The following is a 25,687-nucleotide window of genomic DNA, read 5'->3' on the forward strand; positions in this document are numbered from 1 at the left end:
AATGACCAACAAATACAAACTTTTAAAGAAAGTATTTTATGTAATTTAAATACATTTATCATGATACTCCAAAGGCACATTTGGTATTTTTTAATTAATTAATTTTTTATTTTATTTTTACTATATTAGTAGTCAAAAGAAAAGGTAAACAATATCTGCATTTATTGTGGTGAGAAGGTTTTATAAAAGCACTGATTCCTCCACCAATCCAAGATGAAGCAATATAGCACAATGAAAAGTTGTAAAACTCTGAAGTGAGTAAATGGCAGAGCCAAAAGGGTATTTTAAGGCTAGTTTGATACTTTTCTGAAGCCATAAAAATATGAACTTATGATATAATCTTCTGTCATATTTCAGGGAATAAAAGTTTATCATTGAGCTTATTGCCAAAGATATACGTCATTAACATCAGCTTTAGCTCATCTTTGTGTGTACTTAGCTATAATTAACAAGTATGCTGAAATCTTAAACCACAGTGTTTGACTCTACACTGCCCCTGATAGGTTTGTCTTCATGTAAGTGTATCATTAGTAGCATAATCTGGAAGCTTTTTGGTTTTCACTAACAGCTTTTAAAGGGTTGAATCAAAACAAAAAAGTCCAAAGTCTAAAAATGAATTTCAATTTAGGTTGTTTTTCCCTTCACACTGATTTAGGAAAAAAATTGATTGCCTTTTTTTCTCAACCAAGTGCTTGTTTTTATTCATTTGAAGTTAACATTATATTTTTTCTATTATATATTTTTTCACAGCTCAGAACTCCAGGTGTCAAGACTTGTCTAGTCAGACTAAAATAGTATGAGCTTGGCACTCCACTTTGTTTCTCGGTTTCACTGCATTCCTCTTATTTCCAGCCCACAACATGCATGCCATGTATTTTCCTCCTTTCCCTTCTTGTCATGTTTTTTGTTGTTGTTGCTGTTTCTGCCTACCTCTCCACTTTTTCCCCTCTTACGTCCCCTATTATTTCTTACAACATGCACATGGGTTAGCACAGGATAAAGCCTTACAGATATACAGGGTGGATAAATCCCTTTGAGATAAGGTGATGAGTCAGGTAGATCTGCATGTGTGTGAAGGGAAGAGAGGGGACTCAGTTTTAGTGATCACCTCTCTGAGGGAAGTCACTGAGCTCTCTGTGGTTGTCTGCATGATAAACTTTGCGTCTGAATTTCAAAAGGAAGAAGAATATAAAGGAAGAATACAAAATAATATAATCCACTTTCCAGCCACATAGTTCTTTTTGAGATTTCCTCATCTTCGGCCTCTTCTTGAGATTTCATCTTCACTTCTGCCTTCCTGTAACAAATTTTCTCTGTAGCTTTTGCTGGTTCTCACATTTTTCCGTCTTGCTGCCTCTCTTTTTCAAAGTGTCACCATGGATATTGGTGGCCTGACAACAGTGGTGGCCAACTCTGCCTACATCTCTGCCCGTGGGAGCTTTGATGGCACTGCCAACCCTGCAGCCAACCGAGACAAGAAATACCATGCTCGCTTGAAGCTGCCACACATCACAGTGTGTGAAGGCCTGCGAGAGACATTGGACCTCGGCTTCCAAACAGTTTGTGTGGACCAGCCCATCGGAAAACGTCTTTTCCAGGAGTTTTTAGACTCCAATAATGAGTATAAGGGCCCTTGTCGTCTGTGGAAGGATATTGAGGAATATAACTTGGCTGAGGATGAAGACAGAGTCAAGAAAGCAAGCAAGATCTTGTCTCGGTACATGGAGCCTGACGCTAAGCACTACTGTCCCTTTTTGCCAGAAAATGGCATCACAAAGGTCAAAGAGAAACACCAAGAGGCGGGGGATGATCTTTTCAATGAAACTCTGGACAGCGTGATGGACTTTCTAAAGGAAGTACCCTACACTTTCTTCCTGGAGAGCATGTATCTGAAGAGGTTCCTGCAGTGGAAGTGGCTGGAAATGCAACCTGTAGCTGAGGATTGGTTTTTAGATTTCCGTGTATTGGGTAAGGGGGGGTTTGGTGAAGTGTCTGCCTGTCAGATGAGAGCTACGGGAAAACTGTATGCCTGTAAAAAGCTAAACAAGAAGCGGCTGAAGAAGAGAAAAGGACATGAGGTAGGAGTGTTGATTCAGCCTTATTTGCTGTATGCATGTAATCCTCTCCAGATATCAGTCAGTATCTAGATGGAACCTTGCAGATGATAAGGCCCCGTGGGCTTATATGATTAGTCCCCTCAGCATTAGTACATTTTGATCTCCTTATGAAATGCCAATCCTGACACTTTTATAAGGACCCATAATATTAAGAGGCCAGCAATATCAACATCTCCATTTCTAATAACAGAAAAGCTTCAATATTATCAGATGGTAACATTGGTAATAGGAATGATAATATATATGATATATATCTTCATTTATCTGCTTCATATAACTTCTTGTATCTGATGTCCTCTCCTGCCTGCAGGGGGCGATGGTAGAAAAAAGGATCCTGGCTCGGGTCCACAGCAGGTTCATTGTCTCTTTGGCTTACGCCTTTCAGACCAAAACCGAGTTGTGTCTGGTCATGACCATCATGAATGGAGGAGACCTAAGGTTTGACCTTCTGCTGAACACTATTGTTTTGTTGTTTTTTTCATGTCCCTATTGACTGACATGGGTTTGCTTTAATTGGAATATTTTTAAATGCAAATATTTACAATACCCTCAGGACTCTATGATCACCAGCCAATGTAGCTGGTAGAGCCATATAGTTACCAGCAAAGCAAAATTTCCACTAAACATATTTCTTTCGGGGAAATGAGCCAGAATAGTGCAACTGAAAGCATTTAATAACGCATTTCTTGTTTTCTTCTTTTTTGTTAACGAGTCTATGTCTTTAGAATGTCCAGGTGATTGGGTAGTTTCTAGTTTAGTCTCTATCTTAAAATTATTTGACCCAATGATAAAATGATTCATTGATTTTTTTTCCTACTGTGTAGATGCAGCAGAATTTACATTACATTACATTCAGTTTTTTCCCTTTTCAAACACCAGCCACTCACTACCCAAAAGCCATTTGGTATCAAACATCTTGTTTTTCTTTGTCTCAGCTCCTCTTTTGTCATGAACATTATCCCCTATCTCTTTTCTTCTCTTGGAACCAGCCTTCTTCTTTATATCTACCATTTTTGTTTTCTTGCTCTACCAGTCATTTAGCAATACGAATTTTGCTCCTCATTAAGCTGCCATTTGTTTAGACAAAAATGATCACACAGCAAGTGATGTATTTTATGTCATGTAGTAGTATTCGTGGGAAATGTAGTGATAGCATTGCAAGGAAAAACTAAAATGATTTGTTTAATTTATCATTTTGACCATTTGGGAGAGTGTCAAGTGTTAATTTAGGACCCTGAATACCATACTGACATACATTTTAAACTTTGAATCTTGTCTTTCAAGTTTCCTCAAGGTGGTTTCACAATCTTTTCCAGAGTTTATCAGATTGTTTTTAAAGTTATGCCATGCATCAATATCTACACATGTCAACCTTTTTTTTATATTTGTTGATAGCACATACTATCGCTTTGTAATAAAAGTTCATAATGTTCTTCTAGGTATCACATTTACAATGTGGATGAGAACAACCCAGGTTTTGATGAGCCACGGGCCTGTTACTATGCTGCACAGATCATCCAGGGCTTGGAGCACCTCCATCAGAAGAGGATCATCTATAGAGACCTCAAACCAGAGAACGTACTGTTGGACAATGAAGGTCAGAAACTTATAGTTAGACTTACACTTATAGTCCTTACATCACTGTCGTAAGCATTGTAGCAAGATCTTCTCAATTAAATGTAGTGTAACTTATAATCTCATTGTCTGATTGTCTGATGACTCGCAGTCATCAGTTCATTTAACAGTAATTGATCCACAACCTGACTTGCTGGCACTGACAAACATAGCTAAAGTAGTGTTAAAGGAAGTGCAGATTTTTAATTACTATGAGTCTTTTTGACTTTTGATCCAAGGTCCAGCATTCCCTGTAAAAGTGTGGACCTGAATCTGCCCGTTTGAATCACTGTGTGTAGTACATACGTACTGCCTGACTGTGTATTAATCACTAAGCGCAGTACTTATCTGTGATTATCAGGACTTGGACTATCTTGAGTTAACGCCTTGCTACAATGAACATTTGCTTGAAAACAGTGTTTATATGAGTGTTGGTACTGGTAGCATTAATTAAATAATTCTATATTTAAGAAATTTCACTTTTACTTTTTATGTAGAGAGATGGAGGAAATTATTTAATTTTTCTTATCAGTTCATGCAGCTGGAACCAGGAGACAGTTGGCTAAGTTTGATGTTAGCTTAAAAACTCAGAGATGGGAGCAGCTAGCTAAGCTTTGTCCAAATGTAACCAAATCTAGATACCAGCACCTTAAAATGTATTTACAACTTACTTAATGTAGGTTAATTAAGTCACAAACAAACAAACAAAAAAAAAACAACAACAAAAAAACATATAGAACTAACATATAATTGTTTTATCACTTCTTTGAGGAATCATGTTAGCTGTTAGCCAAGCTAATCATCTCCTACACTCTAAGCTTCACGTTAATTATACTTCACGTTAATTATACTTAAAGATCTCTTCTGGTTATCTCTCACATCTCATTAAAATATTAAGCTAAATGTGAATTTATTGCATAAGAGAAATCATAGAGACATTTTTGGCAAATTACAGCAAAGACAAACAGCCTTTTGATTTTGAACAAATCTCCAATTTAGTATTACGTGTACATGCTGGAAAATACACCAAGTGATAAACATGCGTATATCTCTGAGTTAGCACATTCTTTAAAGTGAGTCTAAGGCTCATGCATGTCTATTTTGCTATCTCCAATGTGCACAGTTGTTGACATTATCCTGCTTTTTATTCACAGGTAATGTACGTATCTCTGACCTTGGTCTGGCTGTGGAGCTGGCAGACGATCAGTTCAAAATCAAGGGCTATGCCGGTACTCCAGGTAAGGTTAAAAAAAATAAAAACAAAACCAAACAAAACACATATCCTTAAATGTCATTTATCTGATTAGCCTACAGTTTGCATAACACTGGGTTCAACAGAGCCCCTTTCTAAGTCCACAATAAAAATGTGACATTTCACCTTTGGCATGTTTATCCTCTGCTGACCGTTTACATGCTGCTTTAATCCATTCAGAATTATTTGTGTTTTCCAAGAATTAGAAAGTGGCAATGGGAATTTTCATCTATTCTTCAAACAGAACTTGTTCAAACTTAATCAGGGATGATGGTAGTGAGACACATTTCTATACTTGCTGGATATGTTTGTTTTTCTAAAGATATGGCGATTGTGAGGGTCATTTAATTTGTTTAACATCACTGCTGTGCTTTTTTATATCACATTATTAAAAACAAACAAACAAACAAACAAACAAACAAAAAAAAACAACTGTTATAGCTATTTGAAGCTGTGCATCATCACCCTGGAAGATGGCACCACAAGTTTAAAATGTTGGGCTGCTTAAAATTGACAGTTGACTCTTTAAAAGTAATCTTACTATGCAATGCTATTTCAGACTGTTACTGGCTCCCGGTTCAGTCCAGGAGGCTCCAGAGCTCTAGCCATTCATGTGTCTCTCAATATTTTTATTTGTGTGTATATGCTGTTGCCATCAATTTTTAGATTCGGTTAGTAAATTTTCTATTGAAAATAATTTTCCTAATACTTATCTGTTGGATAGAGGCTCAGCTACTTAACAAATTTTGGCTGACAAATTTTTACAGATTTTGATGAACTATATATACATCTAAGTTGCATTTTAGGAAACTTTTTAAATTTTCTGAGTATGTTAATATCAAGCTTTCTCTGACTGAAGTTTGTGACCTCCTTTCTGTCACTTGAAGGTTTCATGGCTCCAGAGCTCCTGAAAGGAGAGGAGTATGACTACTCTGTGGATTATTTCACTCTGGGGGTCACTCTCTACGAGTTTCTGGCTGCCAAGGGGCCATTTAGGACCAGAGGAGAGAAGGTAGACAGCAAATTCTTTCTTTTGAGCTGCGTAGGTAAACTGCACATCAGCTAATTTTGCTTAGCTAATGTGCTTAAATCTGCTTTTTTTAACCATTATGACTGCACAGATTTTAATAGCTTAGTCTTGCCGAATTGTAGCTTGATGACGGCACTGCTGTAACAAGCCCAAACTTAAAATTTCATTGAATGATGCAATAGACAAAATTTTTCCTACACATCCTCTCATGCTGCCTGATGATCAAAAAGAAGGATGGAAATATATGCAGGACGGGATTATTCTTTTTAGTAATTACAGTTAGAATATGTTAAATAATAAACTGACCATGCAGGTTTGGATTATTTCATCAGGTGGAGAACAAGGTGGTGAAGCAGCGGATACTGAACGATCCTGTAACTTATCCAGAGACGTTCAGTGAGCATGCCAAGTCCATCTGTGAGGGTCTGCTGTGCAAAGAGGTCGACAAGAGGCTTGGTTTCAAGGATGGGTCATGTGACGAGCTGAGAGCACACCCTTTCTTCAGCCAGCTCAACTGGAGGAAACTGGATGCAGGTCTGATTCAGACAGAAACAAATGTGCGATCAGTTTAACAGCAGTTAGCCACCTGGGGTTTGTCTCTTCATATCTTATCCTTCTTATTTTCTGTTTCTGTTCTGCTTTTTTTTTTTTAAATCCTATAAACAACTTACTGCAATAAATTTATTTATTTCATAGTCATTGTGAACTTATGGATTTTGTTGCAAGAAACACCGTGACTGAGCTTCTTCCATTTTTAGGTTTGATGTAATAATGTTATGGTTTGTTTAGAGCTGGACTCATGTGCATTAGTGTGTCATGGTTAAAACTTCGAGTTTACATAATAAAAAATATAATTGACAAGGACTCAGAAGTGATCATTCAATTCCTGGAACAGTTACCTCATCCAGCCAATGCCCAGAAAATCAGATTATAGTATTTGGTGGATGAAAGTTGTGTAGATTTTTCATGCACCAGTCAGCAGTTTTTAACATGAACAATTGTTTTAAACACCTTGGTGAATATCCTTTGCTGAACCATGCTGTGTTGTGTCTCTTCAGGGATTCTGACACCCCCTTTTGTGCCAGACTCCAAGACAGTGTATGCCAAGGACCTGGATCATGTTGGGGCCTTCTCCACAGTCAAAGGCGTGCAGCTGGAAGCCACAGACAATGATTTTTTTGACGAGTTCGCCTCAGGGAACATCTCCATCCCCTGGCAAGAAGAGATGATTGAGACTGGGATCTACGGAGAGCTCACAATCTGGGGCCCAGGTGGAGCTTTGCCTAACGACCTGCGGCGTGAATCCATCTTGGAGCAGCCAAAGTCATCCACATGCACGCTGTCATGAGAGTTTACAATGTAATGCTATTAAAAGATGATTTTACATGAACTGTTTTATGTTGAGCACTTTCCATGCAAGTGGTTGGTGGTGGACTGAAGGGGGAATGAATGTCGGCAATGATTTGTTTTCTCTAAATTTACAAGCAGTGCAGCTCCAAAACATAATACAATATTTATTGAGGTATTGCAATATTTGCGTACATCTTTGCTGGATTGCTAGGCCAAAGCTTCATAGTTTAATTCTTTATTTAAAGAAAATCTAACAATCTCTTTTATTATGTAATTATCTGTTTCTTACAATAATACTACTAAGAGTTTTACATGAGTGAATGAGTCATTTTTTGTCTCTGTATGAATGAACAGCAAAAAAAACAACAAAAAAAACATTTACTTTTCTTATATTTCACTATATTTTTCTCTTTCTCTCTCGCTCTCATTTTTTCTTTTGGGTGGGGGTTCCTTTGCAACCAGTAACCATGACTTTAAACCTTCTGAAATAGATTTCAATGAATAACTGTTGGTGACACGACATGAATGCTACTGTTTTGCGTTTTTAATGTATTCTAATAGTTTTAAAGCTTCAAAAATGTAAACAAGCAGAAACCTGTACTGCAGAAATTTTCATGAATTTAAATAAATATTTTGCATTAAAAGTCAGACTGTTTTTTTTTTTTTTTTTTTGTAACACCCCAGAAAGAAGGAATTTAACCTTTATGTAAGTATATACACTTTTTAATCTTGTGCGCTGGTTGCAGATCATTTCATTCATAGATGGTCAAAATTTCCCATGTGAAGTTTTCTTTTTGCTTGTGTTGATTACCAACATTAAAAAAGCCCATATACAATAAATGAAAGAAGAGAACACTTCTATAATGAATGAAAGTGACATTTATAGATGACACAATGTGAAAATTATTGCTCACAAGAGAAAACCCTGTCTCCAGAAAATCCAGAAATGGGAGGAATTTTTCAGCATTATAATGATCTAAAATAAACTGAGTTTCCAAATAAATAAGTAAAAACAAGAAGGTCTGTCAATATATTGCCTGCTCTGATCTGAATATTAGGAGTATTTAAAAGAAACACCAAGAAAAATTCTCCAGCTTAAAGAATTTCTGTTGAAATTTGAGCAATATTTTTACTTAACACTCTACAGTGTGGAGGATTTAAAAAGAAAGACATACATGTAAAGACAAAGTTATAGACTAATTTAAATCTTAATAATGACATGTGCACTGACCCTTTTTATATCAACAAATTTAAATTCTCATGATCAAATATTTTAATTTTTGTATAAGAGCAAATATTGTACAAGGATGCACTCATGATTGCTGTATGATGTAACATCTAAGAAAAGCACTCACAGCAAAGGTTAAGAATGGTTAATATTTTCTTGTTTTGTAATTCTCTTCAGTACTCCTGTTGCTGTTGCTCACCAAAGCATTGAAAATGAAACATCCAACAGGACTCCCACACCTTAATAATCTCATACATACAAGTGGTTGTGTATATATTAAGTTGGAGAAAATAGGATGACTACAACACCTTCTGTAAGAAAATTAGGTGTATGACCTGTGTTAGCCAGTAGATGGTACTGTGCTCAATATATAAATTTTTGCTCCACATTTACTCAGCAGCATCATGACCAGTCAAGCATCCAGAAGCCTGCAACCCATTAAACCCCATAAAAACTCACTATACCCATTGTTTGATTATATAGTCTATAGAGTGTGCCCACATTCTGTAAATAATTTCAACATTAATCAAACTGAAGTTGTATAAAACTGATGCAAGCCAAATAAATTAATAATTCATTGCTGAGGTGAGCACAGAGAGCTGATTGGTCTCTCTCTCTCTCTCTCTCTCTCTCTCAAGGCTTCAAGTGAAGTTGAGCCCTCCTGAGCTCACACACAGTCAGCTGTGTTCAAAATTTGTAAGAGGTCTCTCTCGTTTGTTCATCATCCCGATCTGTGGATTGTAAAGACGAAGCCCTCCAGTGACTCTGCGAAAGATGAGGACACTATTTTGAATCAACAAGAACAAGAACAAACCACCTCCATTAAAGCACTATAAAAAGCGCCTGGTCAGTGTTTGTACTTCAGAGCTACTTCATCCAGACTGAGTCAACATGCAGCAACTTGAAACCCCGCGGACAACTCAGCAAACTGCCACAGAACCACTGGACCAAGCAGGTACAGTTGTTCTCAAATCAGCATCCTTAATAAAGTTAAGTAAGTTTTTTTGTTTGTTTGCTCCAGGTGTGCCATGGCAAGAGTGCCTTTAACCCACTGGTTTCCAGATGTCCTGTAGATTGGACTTGACAAATAAATGTGTATTTTATTCAGTCTCCTTTCTAAATGGCTACACATTTTGTACACCATTGGAAAGCTGAGATTCTTGAGATATGAATGATGTACTGTATTCCACTCCAGGTTACAATTATAACAGTAGATTCAGTACTTATTTCAGATCAATTACAAATGCAGTTTACCTTTGAAGCCATACTATACAACAGTAGCAGATGATGCTGCAACAAAAACAGTCCTGGTACATCAGCTAGGGGTCTAATAATAGTCCAGTAAAATAGTTGGTCCACATCCAGTGTTTCATCCGTAAAAACCCATTTTAGGTGAAAATGAAGAACCATAAATGTATAAGCAAAAGAGGCAAAACAATAGATTATTTATTCTTAAATATTGGAAAAAAATGCTTCACCAGGAACAAACACATGAACTCTTTCATCCTGTTTTATATCAGTACCAAAAGTTATTGTGGTGTTCAGCTGCATTTGATCTACTAGTTATTTGTTAGCTGATTGGAATGAAAAAATAAGTTAAATAATGAGTCTTTAAATGGGACCTACACTTCAAAACAAAAAATACTGCTGCTTGCTGATGTCGAACTATAAAAAAATAGGATGCATATAAACAATAAATCAAGCACAAGCAACAGTTAATAAATCCATTATTATTTACTTTACAGATAATGAACAGTTTGATAGACTACTTAAGATTTAGATATTTTTTTAAATGTATAATTAATAATTTTGAATTTCAGAGTAAACTTTTTAAAGTTTTAAATGTTTAACAAAATGAAATTATTTGTATATGTGACAGATTAATGTCTGTTTTAGAACTGGACTCTGACTGGAAAAAGAGGACACTGAACATAAAGCAGCTGCATCTTTTTCCCTTTCAGCTCTGTACGTCCGACGGGGAAAAACAGCTCTGTGGGTCACTGTGTCGCTGCTGGCTCTGGCTCTGGTAGTGCTGTCCGTGGGTCTGATCTCAGCCACTCGCACTGACAACGTGCCCGTTTCTGGATATTATCCTGGCATCACGGTGAGTGACACTTGCTCTCATAATCTCTACCTTTCCTTTGCTATAAAATAGCAATAATTGTACATGTTTATTTATGTTGGGTTTGTTTGTTTTGTTTTTTTTTTTACCTTTGCCAAAGCTTAATGTTCCATCTTATGTCTACCACTCTTTGTACATTTAGCTGAGTTTTGGAGCATTTTTGGGCATTGTTGGCATCCATCTGGTGGAAAACCGCAGACCCATGGTAAGTTCAAGGTGTTTTATTTATTTATTTATTTATTTTTATTTAATTAATCTAATATAATTTTGGTCTTCATTTATACATCAAGCTTAATTGAAATATAAAATAAGAAAATATTACATACATGGTTACAAGAAATCTACCTGAATCCCAAAATATATTTAATTTAGATATAAACCACAATCTCCAGCTCTAGTCTGAGGCTAAAATCCACCTCTGATATTCTACAGAACTACTAATCTATACAGTGATCAAGCCCACAGATGTAAAGATTTTTTCTGTTCATATCAGCTGTTTTAGTCTCATCTTTGGGGTGTGCATCTTTGCACTACCATGCAAACATTAATTTGGAAAAAAAAAAAAACACATCAGTAACACTTGAAGCATCTACTGTATTTTTAAAGAGAGCAGATAACGTGCCATACATAGCCAGCTTACAGTGAACTAAATATTTGGTGCTGACAGTTTTAGCCTTAATGACTTACATTTCCCTTGTTTCCAGTTTGGTCTCACTGCAAGATTCCAGCTAAGATTTGAAAAAAAAAACAAAAAAACAAAAACCCTTTTGGGGTAAAACAACACTGATAACCATGTCACTATGTCACGTTTTAGAATAATATGCATATACTTACAGATAAGAAACACTTATATAAATCATATATATTAAGTATTTACCAGCAAATTATATTTCATGTTATCAAACTATAATTTCTGATAGAAAGTTGTTAATAAAAACACACAAAAGCAAAAAGGAAGAGTGTAACTTCCTATATCAGAGGTGCAGTGAATGCAGCATGATGTGAAGATGGGGTGAAGATATATAGTAGATGAGGAGGCTGAATAATTTTGTTATGTAACAGTACCCTACAAATCACACCTGAATAACAGTGATCTGTTAGTTGGTTGTCACATCTGACACTCAAATATAAGCTCTAAAGCAGAGGTGATTTATTTTTTTTCCCCTAAATAATTCCCCTAGAAAGACTTATTAGAAAGACTTTTTAAATTTTTAATAATTATTGTGGGAATTTGCTTTTGTCAATTATGAAATTGTGCAATACAATTAAATTGTTTAATGTCACAACACTGTATACATCTGCTATTTCTATGTCATGGTATTGTTTATGCAGCCTTCAGAGCTTCAAAAGAGTAATTTGCTAAAAATGTTCCTGTTCCTGGAAAACAGGAGATATACAACATAAATTATAGGATTATATTACCAATTTACAGACTTTGCAAATTTGCTAAACTGTTTTGCTGGAAACTGTTTCACTGTGAGCAACAAGCAAATTAGATTACTTGATGGCAGCGAAATGAGTTCATGGTCCTTGTGCCTGTGTCAGTGTACATGGCTGGATCTGCGGTCAGGTGAATTTGTCTCTGGACCTCAATGACAAGAAGGAGAATTGCATTAGTATTGGCCAGTTGCTGACAGGGCTCCTCTATTTCAGACAGGACATAAATAACATTAGATTGTTTCTTTGCAAAACAGAGGATAAAAAAAATAATCATGTTAACAACTCCAGACAGACATCATCTGAAAAGATTAAAGCTCCTAGAGCTGACCTGTTAAAATTTAAAAGAGGACAAAGTCCGTAACTTAAAATTATAAATCCTACTTGGTTATACTGCTGAAACAATTTCCAATAACTTTGGAGCTAATATCAATCTGTGTGTGGAAACAGTCTGGCTGACAAATACAATGTAAGAAAGCAGACAGGGGCAACCAAAAGCTTTCTGTGTTATTTAAGTAGTATAGTCAGTATCACATTCACAGTACTTGAAACCCAGCTAACATTAACTGTGTCTGAAGCGGACACCATCGACACAGAAACCTGTTATTTTACAACTGAATTTGTCCTGATTATTTTGACCCACACATCTAATTGTGCTTACTGTGACTAGTACTGGAAGGATGGGGGCAATGATTTTTGTGAGCCTACTGTTCCTGTTTAATTGGAATTTGCTTCATCGGATAGTTTGAGTGGAGGTACAAACCCAAACTGAGGAGGACAGATGAGCAGAATTGCAAGGAATCAAGCCAAGTCAGCATTGTTTATGATTAACAATAACTCCTTATTTTCCCATTTAAAACACAAACTTCATTCAATACAACACATTTTCTGAAACTGCAACATTAAAAATGTAAATAATCACTAATGAGCAGAAGTCTTATAAACATACACTTCAAAGCAGGTGCAATGAACAACTCCAGTTCAGTAAAAGCTGAAACATGTGTAAAATGTAAACAAAAACAATTATATTCATCCACTATAGAAGACAGAAAACATATCAAATGTTGAAGCATTTAAGGATTTCATGAGAAACTATGGGATCCTTTGGAATTGGTAGGAACACGTCTATCCAGAGATCTCACAGACATTAAAACAATTGACCTAATTAGTTAAAATTGTTTTAGAATCACTTACTTTTTATCTTTTTGTTGTCCACATCGAAACTTTTTGAGACATCTTCATACTATCAAATTTAAGATATTTTTTTTTAGTAAAAAGGCTTTTTAAAGATTTGTTATTCTTTTTGTGTTTTGTTGTGAATAAATATTGTTTTAAAAGATTTGCAAATCATTGCATTATTATTTTTATAAAATCTTCCTAACTCTCTTGGAATCAGGGTAGCAGTGATGATAGTTTGTGTTCTTGTTTTCAGTGTATCTGCATCGCCCAAAGGTATTCTGTAAAAGCTTTGCAAAACAGAAGATATCATTTTGTCAAAATTTTGACATATACAAACACAACTTTAAAAAAATTGATAACATTACCTGTGTTTCCATTAGCGTTTATGCATTTTGAAACATCTCAGGAGAAAAATCTACTACATACATTATTGTGCTTTATTTTATTTATAGTTGAAAAATATGCTTAGCATTTAAATTAGAAATTGTCAGAAATTAACTTAGAAACTATTCCTGTATTCACAAAAACATTAACCTGAAGGTAACTATGTAAGTTCTTTGTATACAGAAAACAGTTTTTCTATTTATTCATACTACTCCATTAGCTAAAGTCCCCCTAACAGTGTCCTAGTGGTGCTTCTGAAAAATATTTCATGATCAAGAAGTTTATCAAGCCATACATCCATTTATTTTTTTTCTTTATTTCTTAATTCTTTATTCCTGTCATACAACACCTAACACCAAGTTACCAGTTTAATAGTACCAAATTTGTGTGACACTTTATTCACAATATTTGCTTAAACATGAAGAAACATGACCAACCTTAGCTTCCAGTTTTGCAACTTACACGCTTGTCTAAAAGATTTTTTCTACAATATTGACATACACCTTGAACTATACAATCTGAGCTAAGCTAACATCAAGAAAAGCTAACGTTAGCTTAGCTTGTTAGCTAGCTAATGTTTAGATATATGCTCATGTTAGCTGACCAAGCTAACATAAGTGTACTGGCTAGGCGATTTGTGTATCACTGTCCCATGTCTAATAAAATTTGAAGATTGAAAATAAAATAATCAACAATGTGTAACCGTGAAAACTAAAGGGTTTCAAAAAAGTAGCAAGAGTAGCAGAACTTGGCTAATGTATATTAAGCTCTCAAAACATGTTAATTCAGGAAATATCCACAATCTTAATTCGACCTGTAGTGAAAATATCTTTACACAAAATAATATCTAGGATCACAACATAACTTGAGCGTCCAGAGGGGCATGCCTGGCTTTTCTTACATTTTCAAGGTCATACCTCTTTTTTTTTTAATAAAAAAAAACCTTTTGAACCTTTTCTTGAGACTGCCAAGGCATCAAAGAGGTGTGTTCCCTGTGCCTGTCAACATTGCTGTGGTACATGGGTTTGTGTGTTGTGAATTTTTCATGTGCCATCCAGGGTGTCGTGTGCCTGCAGATCATATTGGCTCACTTTATGTGTATCAAATCTAATCCACCCTTCAAAGAAACCCTTCCTGTTTATCTTCACATACAATGAGTGGTGAAGCATCTGTGTGTAGTATACCAGACATAGCCTAATATGGAGGTCAGGTTATATTCTTATTCAGTTTAAAGCATGCCGCCGTATTTCACTATTCAATGTTGTCCACATGAGTTTAAATGAGTGAACAGCGGGCTTAGACGACAACCTCCAGTATCTTGTCTGTCTCTCTGGCATGATTCCCATTTCTCCCCTTTAAACTTTAATGGCGTGATCACTACCACACAAGTGCTGGTCTACAGTGTCTCCTCTGAGGCACGATGTTCGCTCTCACACAGGTGTCTAATTCTTCTGTCCTGCATCTGAGGCTCACACTGTAACACGAGAGCTGGCTGGCACAGTGAAGCCACTCATTAAAGAACAACAAACCGTACCACAATGCCGCAGATACCTGAGATATCTGGAGCTTGTCTTGCTTCCTGGATCGCTCAACCTTTTTGGTCCTCTGACCTCATAAAGCAGGATATGGGGGCGTTAATGTGGATTGAAATGTAAACAGTGGGAGAAGTGACAAGTTTATCAATTGATGCCAAGCAAATAAGCTTCCTGCCCATTTGGAGAAATTAACAGACTGCATAAGAAATATGTTTCATGCAGACAGGTGTTTACAGGTAACACAAATGAAGCCAACTGAAAAGCAGAAAGCAACAAAAAAATGACAAAATTGAAATGGTTTTGTTATTCAATAAGTTTTTATATATATTTTGCCGGTTTAATTTTTTTCTTCAGAAATATTCATGAAAAGAGAGAGTGAAACCAAGCGAAGGCTTTACATTACACATCACATTGATAAGGTCGATTATCAGTAATCAGGTCAATGAGGGTGTGACAGAGAGAGAAAGCAAGAGCCAATGATGCCAATGAAACAGAAACTTTGAAAAATCTGGTGAGATCAGGTTTCAGATAATCACAGGCATGGCTTGTTTTGTTGGGTTGGAAAATTTACACTTTTTTTTTTTAAATTGATAAACAAATAAATAAGGCAACAGCAGTAGATAGGCTGGTGATAATTGCATACTCCTCCACAACAGAGCTACTAAACTGATGACACTGTCTAATTTTAATGCACACTATTGAATAACCAATACAGCTTTTACAGTGATCATGGAGAAAAATCTTAATGAATTGTACATTTAAATGTTTCCTGTCATATTTCAGTAGCATTTTGGACCATGAAATTAATTGATAGTAGTAGAAGCAAAATGAAAAAGGTAAAAAACTACCTTTTTATCTGTTCTTACCCAGCTTTTCTGATAATAGGCTCCACTGCACTGACACTGTAAGATTTCTTTATGACTAAACGCTTCATGTAGCTCATGTTCTTTACTCCTGTAGTTACTGCCCGTATCTCACACAGTGCAGTCCTCATGGTCACCTTGTGGTTTGAAAAACTAAACCTTTAAAGGGCTGTATTTTACCCAACAGGCCATGGTACAATCATTTCTTATTAGCAGTGTATCCAGCGGTGGTCATGATTGGACACTGGGCCACTGAGCAGGGAAGGAAGACCTTGCAGCGGTCAGCGACTTTTGTTATGTAACCTGATAGGGATCTTTAGTGAGGTTATAAAATTCCTCCTAGTGTCTTTATCTACTTGTTATTAATGTCTTCTCTAAAAGTTGTATCATCTGTTCATCTGTTTCTTTGTCTTTTTTTGTTTCTTTCTGTACTTTTTTCTGTACTGGCCACTGAAAGGCCAGTTGAGATGCAAAGGGAAGTAACTGGTTTTATTTGTCTATAAATAGAAAACGCACGATGATTCTATTAGCCACTGGTTTTTAAACTACCACTTTGAAGTTTGGGTTTAAAAGGAAGCTGGTGCCATTTTGGAGCCCATATTTAGACAAGAAGATACATTTAAAACAGATTGGACCAAATTAGGTTGTTTCAAGAAAAATCATCTGAATCGTGACAGTATTTTTAGAGGGATGTTTGATCACAACTTTATAGCTTTGCTTCAGAATACAATGAGAATTTTTTCCCCCACAGTGAGTGGTTTTACCTCTCATTTGTCAAACTATTTTGCTGCTAAAGGCAGCTGTTTTTATTCAGAAAACCATAAAAAATATCTTTGTTGAACTAAAGGTTGCCTACTTTATAAAACCAAAGCCCATAGACTAGACATTAGCCAAATTCCATACCCTGTCCCGGTCACAATTTCTCTGTATTAATAAAATGAGTAAATAAAAATCCCCAGAAAGCTCATGTATATGAAATATCAGACCAAAGCAGAGCTGAAAAATGTGATTAATGAAAACAGATTCAGCATTTGGACTGAGACACAACTCTAAATGATGGATGACAATTATTTGTAACAGCTGGAGGTGTGAAGAATTGATAATTGCCACCATGTAAAAGATTTTAAATCAGTCAGTGTTGAGTTCATCACATAAATCCTTTTATTAAAAGTTTTTTTAAAAAGAGGCTGCTATGTTCATGTATACATTCTTTATTGTAAGGAAAAGTCCTTCGTTTTGAGTGTTGCTCAGCACAAAGGAATGTTTGTAAAGCTTGGAATAAAAATAAAAAATAAAAAAGTGACTAGAAAATGTAGTGGAGTAAAAGTAAAGCATAAAATGGTCCCACAGTGATTGGTACTACTCCAGAGAGTAGAAAATCATATACTGTATGAGTCCTTAACGTTTTACTGTATTTGATTATTCAGTATTATTGGAGCTTTGGGAGTTTGGGTAGTGTGGATATTTTATGTGCTGGCAGCTGGTGCCAAGGTAATGTGAAGTAATGCACTTGTCAGGCTCTATTGTCTCTGCTGCTGGCCTCATCTTCCATTTGCAGTCCATAAAATCAGTCATTTGAACTGCTAATGAAGTGGAGAGTCTGGACCAGTGGCAGATAAAGCCAGCCAGAAAAAGCTAATTTCCTCAGCCTTGCTCTTTATTCATTCAAAATTCATTTCAAAATCTGGTTTTGATACCCTTTTCGCATTTCTTTGACAATTTAATCTGATCAGTTTGCTTTAAAACATTTTCACCACTAGAGAGACACGTTTATATCTGATACAGAGAAATCCACTCAGCTGCAGGGAATCTATCATTTCTCTGCAAAAACAAGAACTTCTTTCTTGTCCAGATCTAGATCAGGACTTAAAACTGCAAACTGGGGCTCATTTGTTTCAAGATTAATTTTGGTTTAGACACTTAAATCTACCTCAGACCCAGTATTATTTAATCAAATCAGACAGGTGGCTGCTGGTTATTTTTACAGGGTTTCATCCTTTTATAGTAGATACTGTTAAATGACTACATACTGTAAAGGGAGCCTGCAATTTCCTGAGAGCGGACTGAACCAAACCAACCACACAAGTGAGTAAATGGTTATTATGAGGTCCATGAGAGTGTTTTTATTCCCCACAGCTCCAATAAAAAGAATAACTTCCCTGCCAAAATCTGGCTACTGATTTAGTTTTAAATCCACAAAAACTGTATGTTTTATGACAACTTGTTTGCAATACTGTGTGCGCACACACACCAAACAAAAAAAACAACAACCCACTTTTCCAACTTCACCCTAAATAGAAGCCAGAAGAGGAAGTGAAAACACCTGGGCAGGTGTGCAAAACGCTTTCTTATCTGTAATAAAACACTTTGCATCATTCAGACTTTATGTGTTAAGGTCTCTTTTAATCTACAGTATCAAAACAAGTAATCTGCCTTCGTCACAAGTCACTGGGGCTCAAATAGCACAGCTGTTACTACTAAGATTAACGATGTGGCTAACCGGAACACTGCAGTTGTTAACTTTATCATTTACACATGTAGTTTTCTCACATATTTTCTCTCATATGAAGAATTAAAACGAGTGTCTTCCTTTCAAAGCTGGAAATTTAAAACTCTTTTGGTGTTGGCTGTATGTAATTATATAGAAATAAAAATGTGGGCAACTAAAACAGCTTACAACGGCTCAAATTAAGTGAATGTATTGTATGATTTTTAACTGGGATTATTCATGCAGCTCGGCTCTAAATAATGAAAAAAAAAATCCAAAGAAGAAATGTATGTAATAAATCTTCATGGATTACAAATTGGGAAAGTGACAAACTCCTGCCAACATTTTAGATAAAAAGAAAAAAAATAAACTAAAAAAAAAAAACATTGCTGAAGTTTCAGTCCTGGAGGGGGTGATTGAACCGTCAGTAACTGATGCTGGGCGATAAAGTTTACGATCAGACATCTGTGATCCACCAGCTGGGCTGAGAGGACGATATCAGAAAATCACTGTCTTACAGTAGAAGGAACAGGGGTTTGTGACATGGTTCAGCTTGTTTGAAAAGTTCAAGTTTAAGGTTATTGATCAGTGATTGGATGAGAAAGCGATGTGGATTTGTGTGTGTGTCAGATTGAGGGAATTAGATTGACCCTGCTGCTATGAGCAGCCATCTCTCTGTCCTGCATGTGGGCTCTCGCCTGTAAATCAGCCACTAAGCTCCTTTGTGTTGGCAGGAAAGGGAGTCATACATTTCCTTTATCGTCCTGCAGCCCAGACGCTCAGGACAAACACCAGTAGAGACGCCAAGCTTCCACCTGTGTGACAAAATCATGACCTTGCTTTTATATAATGCAGAGTCCTCGTTTTAAGTATTTTCTAAGTGTTTAGAAAAATTTATACAAGCATATTGCAAGTAGAATTATTAAGCAATAAAAATCTAATTATTATTCTGTGATAAAAATAGAGCTGGCCTTTTTTACAACTAATACCTCAATCTGAGGATCCCTAATTGCACATTTTAATTTGCATTTCTTATGATTAATTAATTCCTTCTTTTCTCTTCAAGCTTGTGGCAGCAATAATCTTCATCAGTATTGGAGTTATTGCGTCTTTCTTCTGTGCCATCGTTGATGGGATCATTGCAGCAGAATTCATTGTAAGTATGGCATATTTTCACACACCTGTGCTGAATCTTTGTTTTTTTTTCTTAATCTCTGACACACATTGATCAAGCAAATATGTGAATCAAGCAGGTTTTGCTAGAGAAATGCAGGTCAAGACTCGCACAGACACGCTGATCAGATGAGGAAATGTAAAGACCAGATTAGATGTGCTAATGGAAGAGCTAAACCTGTAAACGAAGCTACAGGAGCGTTTAGCCAAACATGGCTGACTCATGTCTGCTAGAAAACTCTAATATAGGCAAATTTATTTAAACAAAGAGAAAATACTCAAAACTCAAAGATTAAACTCTTACATGCAGAGTCAACCTTATTTTAAGATATCTGATAAACCTGACAAATGTAAAAAAAAAAAAAAAAAACAGCAGAGGTCCAGGAAGTTCAATGCTGCCCTTTAAATGGACATCTATGACGTAATTGTTTAAATGAGAGTTTAAAGTCTGGTATTGATCAGCAGCACCATCAAGCCACTGCAGATAAATTCACCGTGTGCTCAATAGAAAAAGTCATATTTATTGCACATTCAGGATTTGGATTATGAAAATGATTTTTAATTACCTTTCAGGTTGTATAAGGTGCAGTGGGGTTTTATGAGGTGGGTTTTGTAGTCCAGTGCAGTGAGCAGCTTTGAGCAGAAAGTATGTTTTTAAAAAAACAACAAAAAAAGAAACGAAAAAAAAAAAAAACTGCTTTAGGGGGAAAAGAAGACAGACACGTTTTGAGAGACAGTTATGGAGATTCGCTCTCAATATTCATAACTCTCAATGACTGAGTCTCATGTGGGAAACTTCTTTTAAGAACCTTCTCTCCATTTCAGGACATAAGGCCATTGCAGGAGGACATGTGTGACTTTTACTCCAGTGGATCAGGATACGCTTACGACAGCTACTATACTGAGGTGATCAGGTTTGATACATATATCACAAATTATTATGTTTGTGTGAAAATCTGTCTGATCTAACTCAATGTATCCCTTTGTGTAAAGTGCTGCATAAAGACAACTTTGATATCATATGTGTGTTTGTCCTTGTTGTATCAATATGACTCTATATTATAGAAAATTATGAATTTTAAAACAGAGTAATATGTGTCTTCTATCATTTTTAAAGTCTTGGTGGTGCATTTTGGATTCTTGCAGCTTTTTGGCGCTTCTTAAATCATGTAGTGCCATTTAGTGGTCAAATGATGTAACTGCACAGATGAACTGACTCAGTCCAAGCATGCTTCTTTTTTTTTACATACAAAAATTTATACATTTATTATATATTTATAATAATACATTTATTTTTACCAAACCAAAACTATAAGTAAGTAGAAATGGTTGTAATAATTGGATGATAGAATCATAAATGACCTTATTCAAACTTCCTTCTCATCATGTTTTTGTCAGATTTCAGGTACAACCATAACTTTAAAATTATCCTTGCAGGTGACGTGTCGTTCATTCAACAAACAATGCGCTTTGAAACTAAAGAGCAACACCTGCTACTGCTGCTACCTGTACAACTGTGAGAGGTGAGGTATTAAATCTGAGCAACAATAGATTGTCTCACTGGACAAGCAAGCATCTTAGAGCTTAGTTTGCAGCATGCCAATTGTTTTGATTTTACAAGAGAAATCTGTCTTTGCTTGATAAATATAAGATGTAAGCTGCTGTTTTGTTGTTATCTGACTCTCCTCTTCATAATGATTCATATATTCACACTAGAAGACATATCTGCATTGTTAGTCACTCACTCCGAGTCTATGAAGCTAGTCTGTTGTGACTCATGAAGAATAAACTCTGAAATGAAATAACCATCAGCTTAAATGAACGAGTATGTCTGGTCAAAGTGCAACATATGCCTCTGCATCAGTGGCACCTGTACATATATGCAAAGGAACCAGAGATGCTGGTTTTGCACCTTTTACTGCCAACAGCATGAATGTATTTTTAATCTTTGGCATACAGAACTTAATGTCTTTTTGCTCCCGAAGGTACTCAAGTGATATTTCTGCCCAGACAATATATGACATCCTACTTTTGTCATACAGTTACAGAAAACATTTCAGAAATAAATCTTTTCTTTTACATTCTAAGCAATTAACAGCAATAATAGTTAAGATACTCCACCTAAAGTTCTAATCACTGACTCACAACTGCCCTTTTCCTCTTCCAGCTCAGAGTATCCCACACACTACTACCAGTTCACTGGGGTCAGCAGCTGCTGGGATGTGATGCACCTTCACCGACTGCTTTGGGCCTCAGTGGTGCTCAATGTGATCAGCCTGTTCCTGGGCATCATTACTGCCGCCATCCTTGGAGCATACAAGGATATGGTGAGCAGAAGGCCAAGAAAAGTTACAACACACACACACACACACACACACATATATATATATATATATATATATATATATATATATATATATATATATATATATATATATATATATATATATATATATATATACATAAAGTGCTTTGAAGCAGAAAAACCACATAAATCATAAGAAGGATAATTTAAAGGCAGCCGGAGTCCAGGGTGCAATAAAGGCATGTAATATTGCATGTGGCTGACACAGGTGTTCTTGCATCCACAAAGGATTTATATTATACTTGTGACCTCTACTTACTGCCCACTGGCCCAGGAGAAAGTACACTCCCTGACATCTGTTTCAGCCAGCGTGTAAAGTTCGGGAATTTCAAGTTTGTGTGTTAATATATTATTTTAATGATCGCAGAGAGCTTGTTCTGCCTGAATTTGATCAACACAGTTACAAGAAGGGCTTAGCAGCCAAAACTGATGTATTAACTAAATAATTTGCTGGAATTTATACAGGAAAAGCTAATGTTTTCTACTATTTTTCTTTACAGAACGTTGTTTTAATTGTATTGTTATGTTTTAGCAGATTAAGTTTATAATCTTATTTAAAGACAGGAAGACCCCAGTTCTGCTTTTATTTAGCTATGAATTTAATACCTATATTTATTTGATTACCACTGCATCTGAAATTGACTTTATGCATATCCTGAAGCAGAAACCCACTCCTCAGATTGCTCCCAGCCCAGCGCCACCACCCCACATCCTGTACAACCCAAACCAGCACATGCTCACGTATTCTGGCTTCTGCCCCCCAGGACAGGCTCTGCCTGCCTACCCGAACTATCCCATACCAATGCAGGTAGGTAAAGCAAAAAAGGTCACAGGGGTATACAGAGTGAATTTTTCATTTAATGGTCTTAGTTTGTACAAAACAAACCCATTGATGTTTTTTAAAATTCCTACTAAGACAAAATGTCAGATGTAATGAACAAAGGAATGCTTGGTGTTAGTTAAAGTAAATCATTTGCCTCTATATCCCTGGTTATTGATGAGAAGCTAATCTTTACTGTAAGTAAAGTAAAACCCATACTTCCCATAAAAATATCAACATGACTTGAGGTATTTCATGGATCTACTTCCAAGTGCTCCCTGTTTCTCCTCCTCTCCTGCAGCATACCAGCAACTTTCAGGCACCTGCTACTCCCCAGATGATCCCTGAGGGAGCTTCCTCTTCCTGTCCCTGTGATGAGAACCAGAGCCAGCAGCCCTCACAAGTTCCCATCCAGCCACAGCCTCAGGGAACCACCCAGGACCCAGGAGGTTATATGTTAACTCCCAACGCTCCTGTCCTCTATGGAACCTCATACAACCCCTTTGAGAAACCTCCTCCGTACGCCTGCTGAGTGCTGAGATTCACAGGCGAGGCGAGATGGAGAATGATGTCTTCACCTGGTCAGACTGAATGCAGCACAAGACATTTTGTGGGCGACTGTAGTTTCAGAACTACATTTAAACTCTGTGTTCACATCTTAGTGGGTTTTAACTGAACACAGTCACAGACTTATAGTTAAAGTGTGATCTTAAAAACATTAGCATATAATTAACATTAGATTCCAGCGTAACCATTAAAGGAAACATGGTTATTCACTTTCTTGTTGGGCTACATGATGATTGATGCTTTTCTTAAGCTACAGTTAGCATAAAGACTGGAAGATGGTGGGAGCAGCTGTCATGTTTCTGTTCATATCTGCTTACAAGCGAAATCTCACTAATGTAGTTTCAAGTGTAATTTCCATCTTCCTGTGTATATTATTATGTTCTCAATATATTATCTACTGTACAGGAAATTAAAAGGGCTTTCTTGAAATTTGAACAGGAGAGTAAATGATGCTAATGTTGCTGTTGTTTGTTTATGTTCATAATTTATGTGCACTTTACGGTCAATATACTGAATGTATTATTGATGATGCATGTTAACTGCTGGGTTTCAATAGCTGCTGCCGTAAAATCCATTATTATATGTAAATAGGACCTGCACATATGTGGAGTAAGGGCTTTACTAAAACCTCACACTGAAGAATTCAAGAGTTTGGGAAATTATTTCATTTGCTTGTTTTCTAAGAGCTATATGAGATCACTGGAGCCTCTTTCATGTCCAAAATCTCCACCAATCAGTCTTAAGGTAAGGCTCTCTGCCTACCAGCACCTTAAAAGTTAACTAACAAGCTAGAACCAAACAAAAAGTCTGGCAGTCACTTCAAACTTGGCAAACACACAAGTGGTATCAACTGTTTCATCTCTCCTAAAGGAAAACAAGTGAAATTTCCTAGAAATGAGTGCAATTCCCAGACATGCACTTATCACCAGGACTACAGTTATCACCAGTACTATGAGTTTTCACTGGGTTGTTTCATCAACTGTGTCCTTCTTAAAGAGGAAATCACATAATCTTGTTTAATTCATAAGCAATAAAACGTGCTTCTACTCAGCTCGGCTCCCTCTGCTACAGCCTTGGTTTGTCACACTTAATCAGTAGTTTTAGGTGGCAGACTTTAGTAAACCAACAAGGAGTCAATGACTGTCCTCTATCTGTGCTGGTTAATTCCTCATCCATTCACCCAAACTTGGGGGCCACACCAACTAGTCATTTACAATTATTTACAAGGTTAATTTATTATAAGTTGTTTTTTTTTTGTTATTTTTTTTTTTTACCAAGACTTTTAAACTGCATAGCACCAATCATCAACCCAGTCTTTGATATTTCAGAAAGATATTCTATCTATAGAACTAATTTGCACATTCCAGTGCTGAATCCAAGTACGAGGAATTCACAGGGAAGCAATTTGTGAACACAATCCAGATTTGCAACAGACTGAACACCTCCAATTTAGCCAACAAATGAGTTTCAGAGCCTCCTGAGTTGTAATTTTGACCGATTTTACTATTAAAACACGCCTACTGTTCAAACTAACATGATATACGCTTGGAGAACATCTTGTCTGCAAGGAAGAAGAGAAAATGAGGTGCACCCAGAATGGATGAGGAGAAAGTCACCTACCCTACCTTATTCATTTAAATAGCACCAAGTATATTCATAGAGCAAGAGTGGAATATAAAGTTGAGAGCCACAGCTTGTACAGAGAGTAAACCTTAAAAATCTTATTTTTAACACAATCACACAGTGAACAAATGCATTCTTTGAAAATACAATTTTACTCTATGATGTTCATACAGCTGTTTTATTTTTAAATAGGAGGGAAGTTAAAACTCAAAAGGCAGACTTCTCTCAGCATCATACACATACTGGCAGTTTAAAGTAAAAAAAAATGAAGAAAAGTTCAAGATACAACACATATAATAAAAAAAAAAAAAACAATAAAAGGTCAAGCTCTATATTCTGGCATTCATTCATCAGAAAACTATAAAATGATGCATTACAGAAGGAAGTAAAATATTACTGGAGCCCTTTTGGCATTCTCTGTCCAAATGCTCCATCGACATTCTTTGTTTTTATTGTGTTTTGATTTGCTCAGCACCGATAAATTAAAATGAGTTCCTAAAGATGGATGCTACTCTGATCCCTGGCTATTGCAGTCTCTCA

General features: G+C 36.2%; 2 protein-coding genes across 2 annotated transcripts; both read left to right on the forward strand.

Moving 5' to 3' along the window:
- The first annotated feature begins 1,203 nt into the window (after positions 1-1,203).
- On the forward strand, positions 1,204-7,766 carry grk1a (G protein-coupled receptor kinase 1 a). Its single transcript, XM_041986576.1, has 7 exons — positions 1,204-2,078; positions 2,428-2,555; positions 3,557-3,714; positions 4,886-4,969; positions 5,871-5,995; positions 6,346-6,547; positions 7,072-7,766. The coding sequence occupies exons 1-7, from the start codon at positions 1,377-1,379 to the stop codon at positions 7,359-7,361; spliced, it is 1,689 nt and encodes a 562-aa protein (XP_041842510.1). The 5' UTR covers positions 1,204-1,376; the 3' UTR covers positions 7,362-7,766.
- A 1,716-nt stretch (positions 7,767-9,482) lies between these two features.
- Positions 9,483-23,637, forward strand: LOC121644332 (transmembrane protein 255B). The gene is made up of 9 exons (XM_041992210.1): positions 9,483-9,546; positions 10,553-10,695; positions 10,856-10,918; positions 19,666-19,755; positions 20,598-20,678; positions 21,171-21,295; positions 21,940-22,099; positions 22,799-22,945; positions 23,259-23,637. Exons 1-9 carry the CDS (start codon positions 9,483-9,485, stop codon positions 23,487-23,489), a joined length of 1,104 nt encoding a protein of 367 aa, XP_041848144.1. The 3' UTR covers positions 23,490-23,637.
- Positions 23,638-25,687: the final 2,050 nt, after the last annotated feature.

The sequence above is a fragment of the Melanotaenia boesemani genome, chromosome 1 (genome assembly GCF_017639745.1).
Source record: "Melanotaenia boesemani isolate fMelBoe1 chromosome 1, fMelBoe1.pri, whole genome shotgun sequence".
NCBI lineage: Eukaryota > Metazoa > Chordata > Actinopteri > Atheriniformes > Melanotaeniidae > Melanotaenia > Melanotaenia boesemani.

Coding starts and splice junctions, on each gene's coding strand:
- grk1a (XM_041986576.1), top strand. CDS start 1,377: ATGGATATTGGTGGCCTGACAACAGTGGTGGCCAACTCTGCCTACATC. Junction 3,715..4,885: donor CGTACTGTTGGACAATGAAG/GTCAGAAACTTA, acceptor TTTTATTCACAG/GTAATGTACGTATCTCTGAC. Junction 5,996..6,345: donor TTAGGACCAGAGGAGAGAAG/GTAGACAGCAAA, acceptor TTATTTCATCAG/GTGGAGAACAAGGTGGTGAA.
- LOC121644332 (XM_041992210.1), top strand. CDS start 9,483: ATGCAGCAACTTGAAACCCCGCGGACAACTCAGCAAACTGCCACAGAA. Junction 19,756..20,597: donor TCATTGCAGCAGAATTCATT/GTAAGTATGGCA, acceptor TCTCCATTTCAG/GACATAAGGCCATTGCAGGA. Junction 22,100..22,798: donor TTGGAGCATACAAGGATATG/GTGAGCAGAAGG, acceptor CATATCCTGAAG/CAGAAACCCACTCCTCAGAT.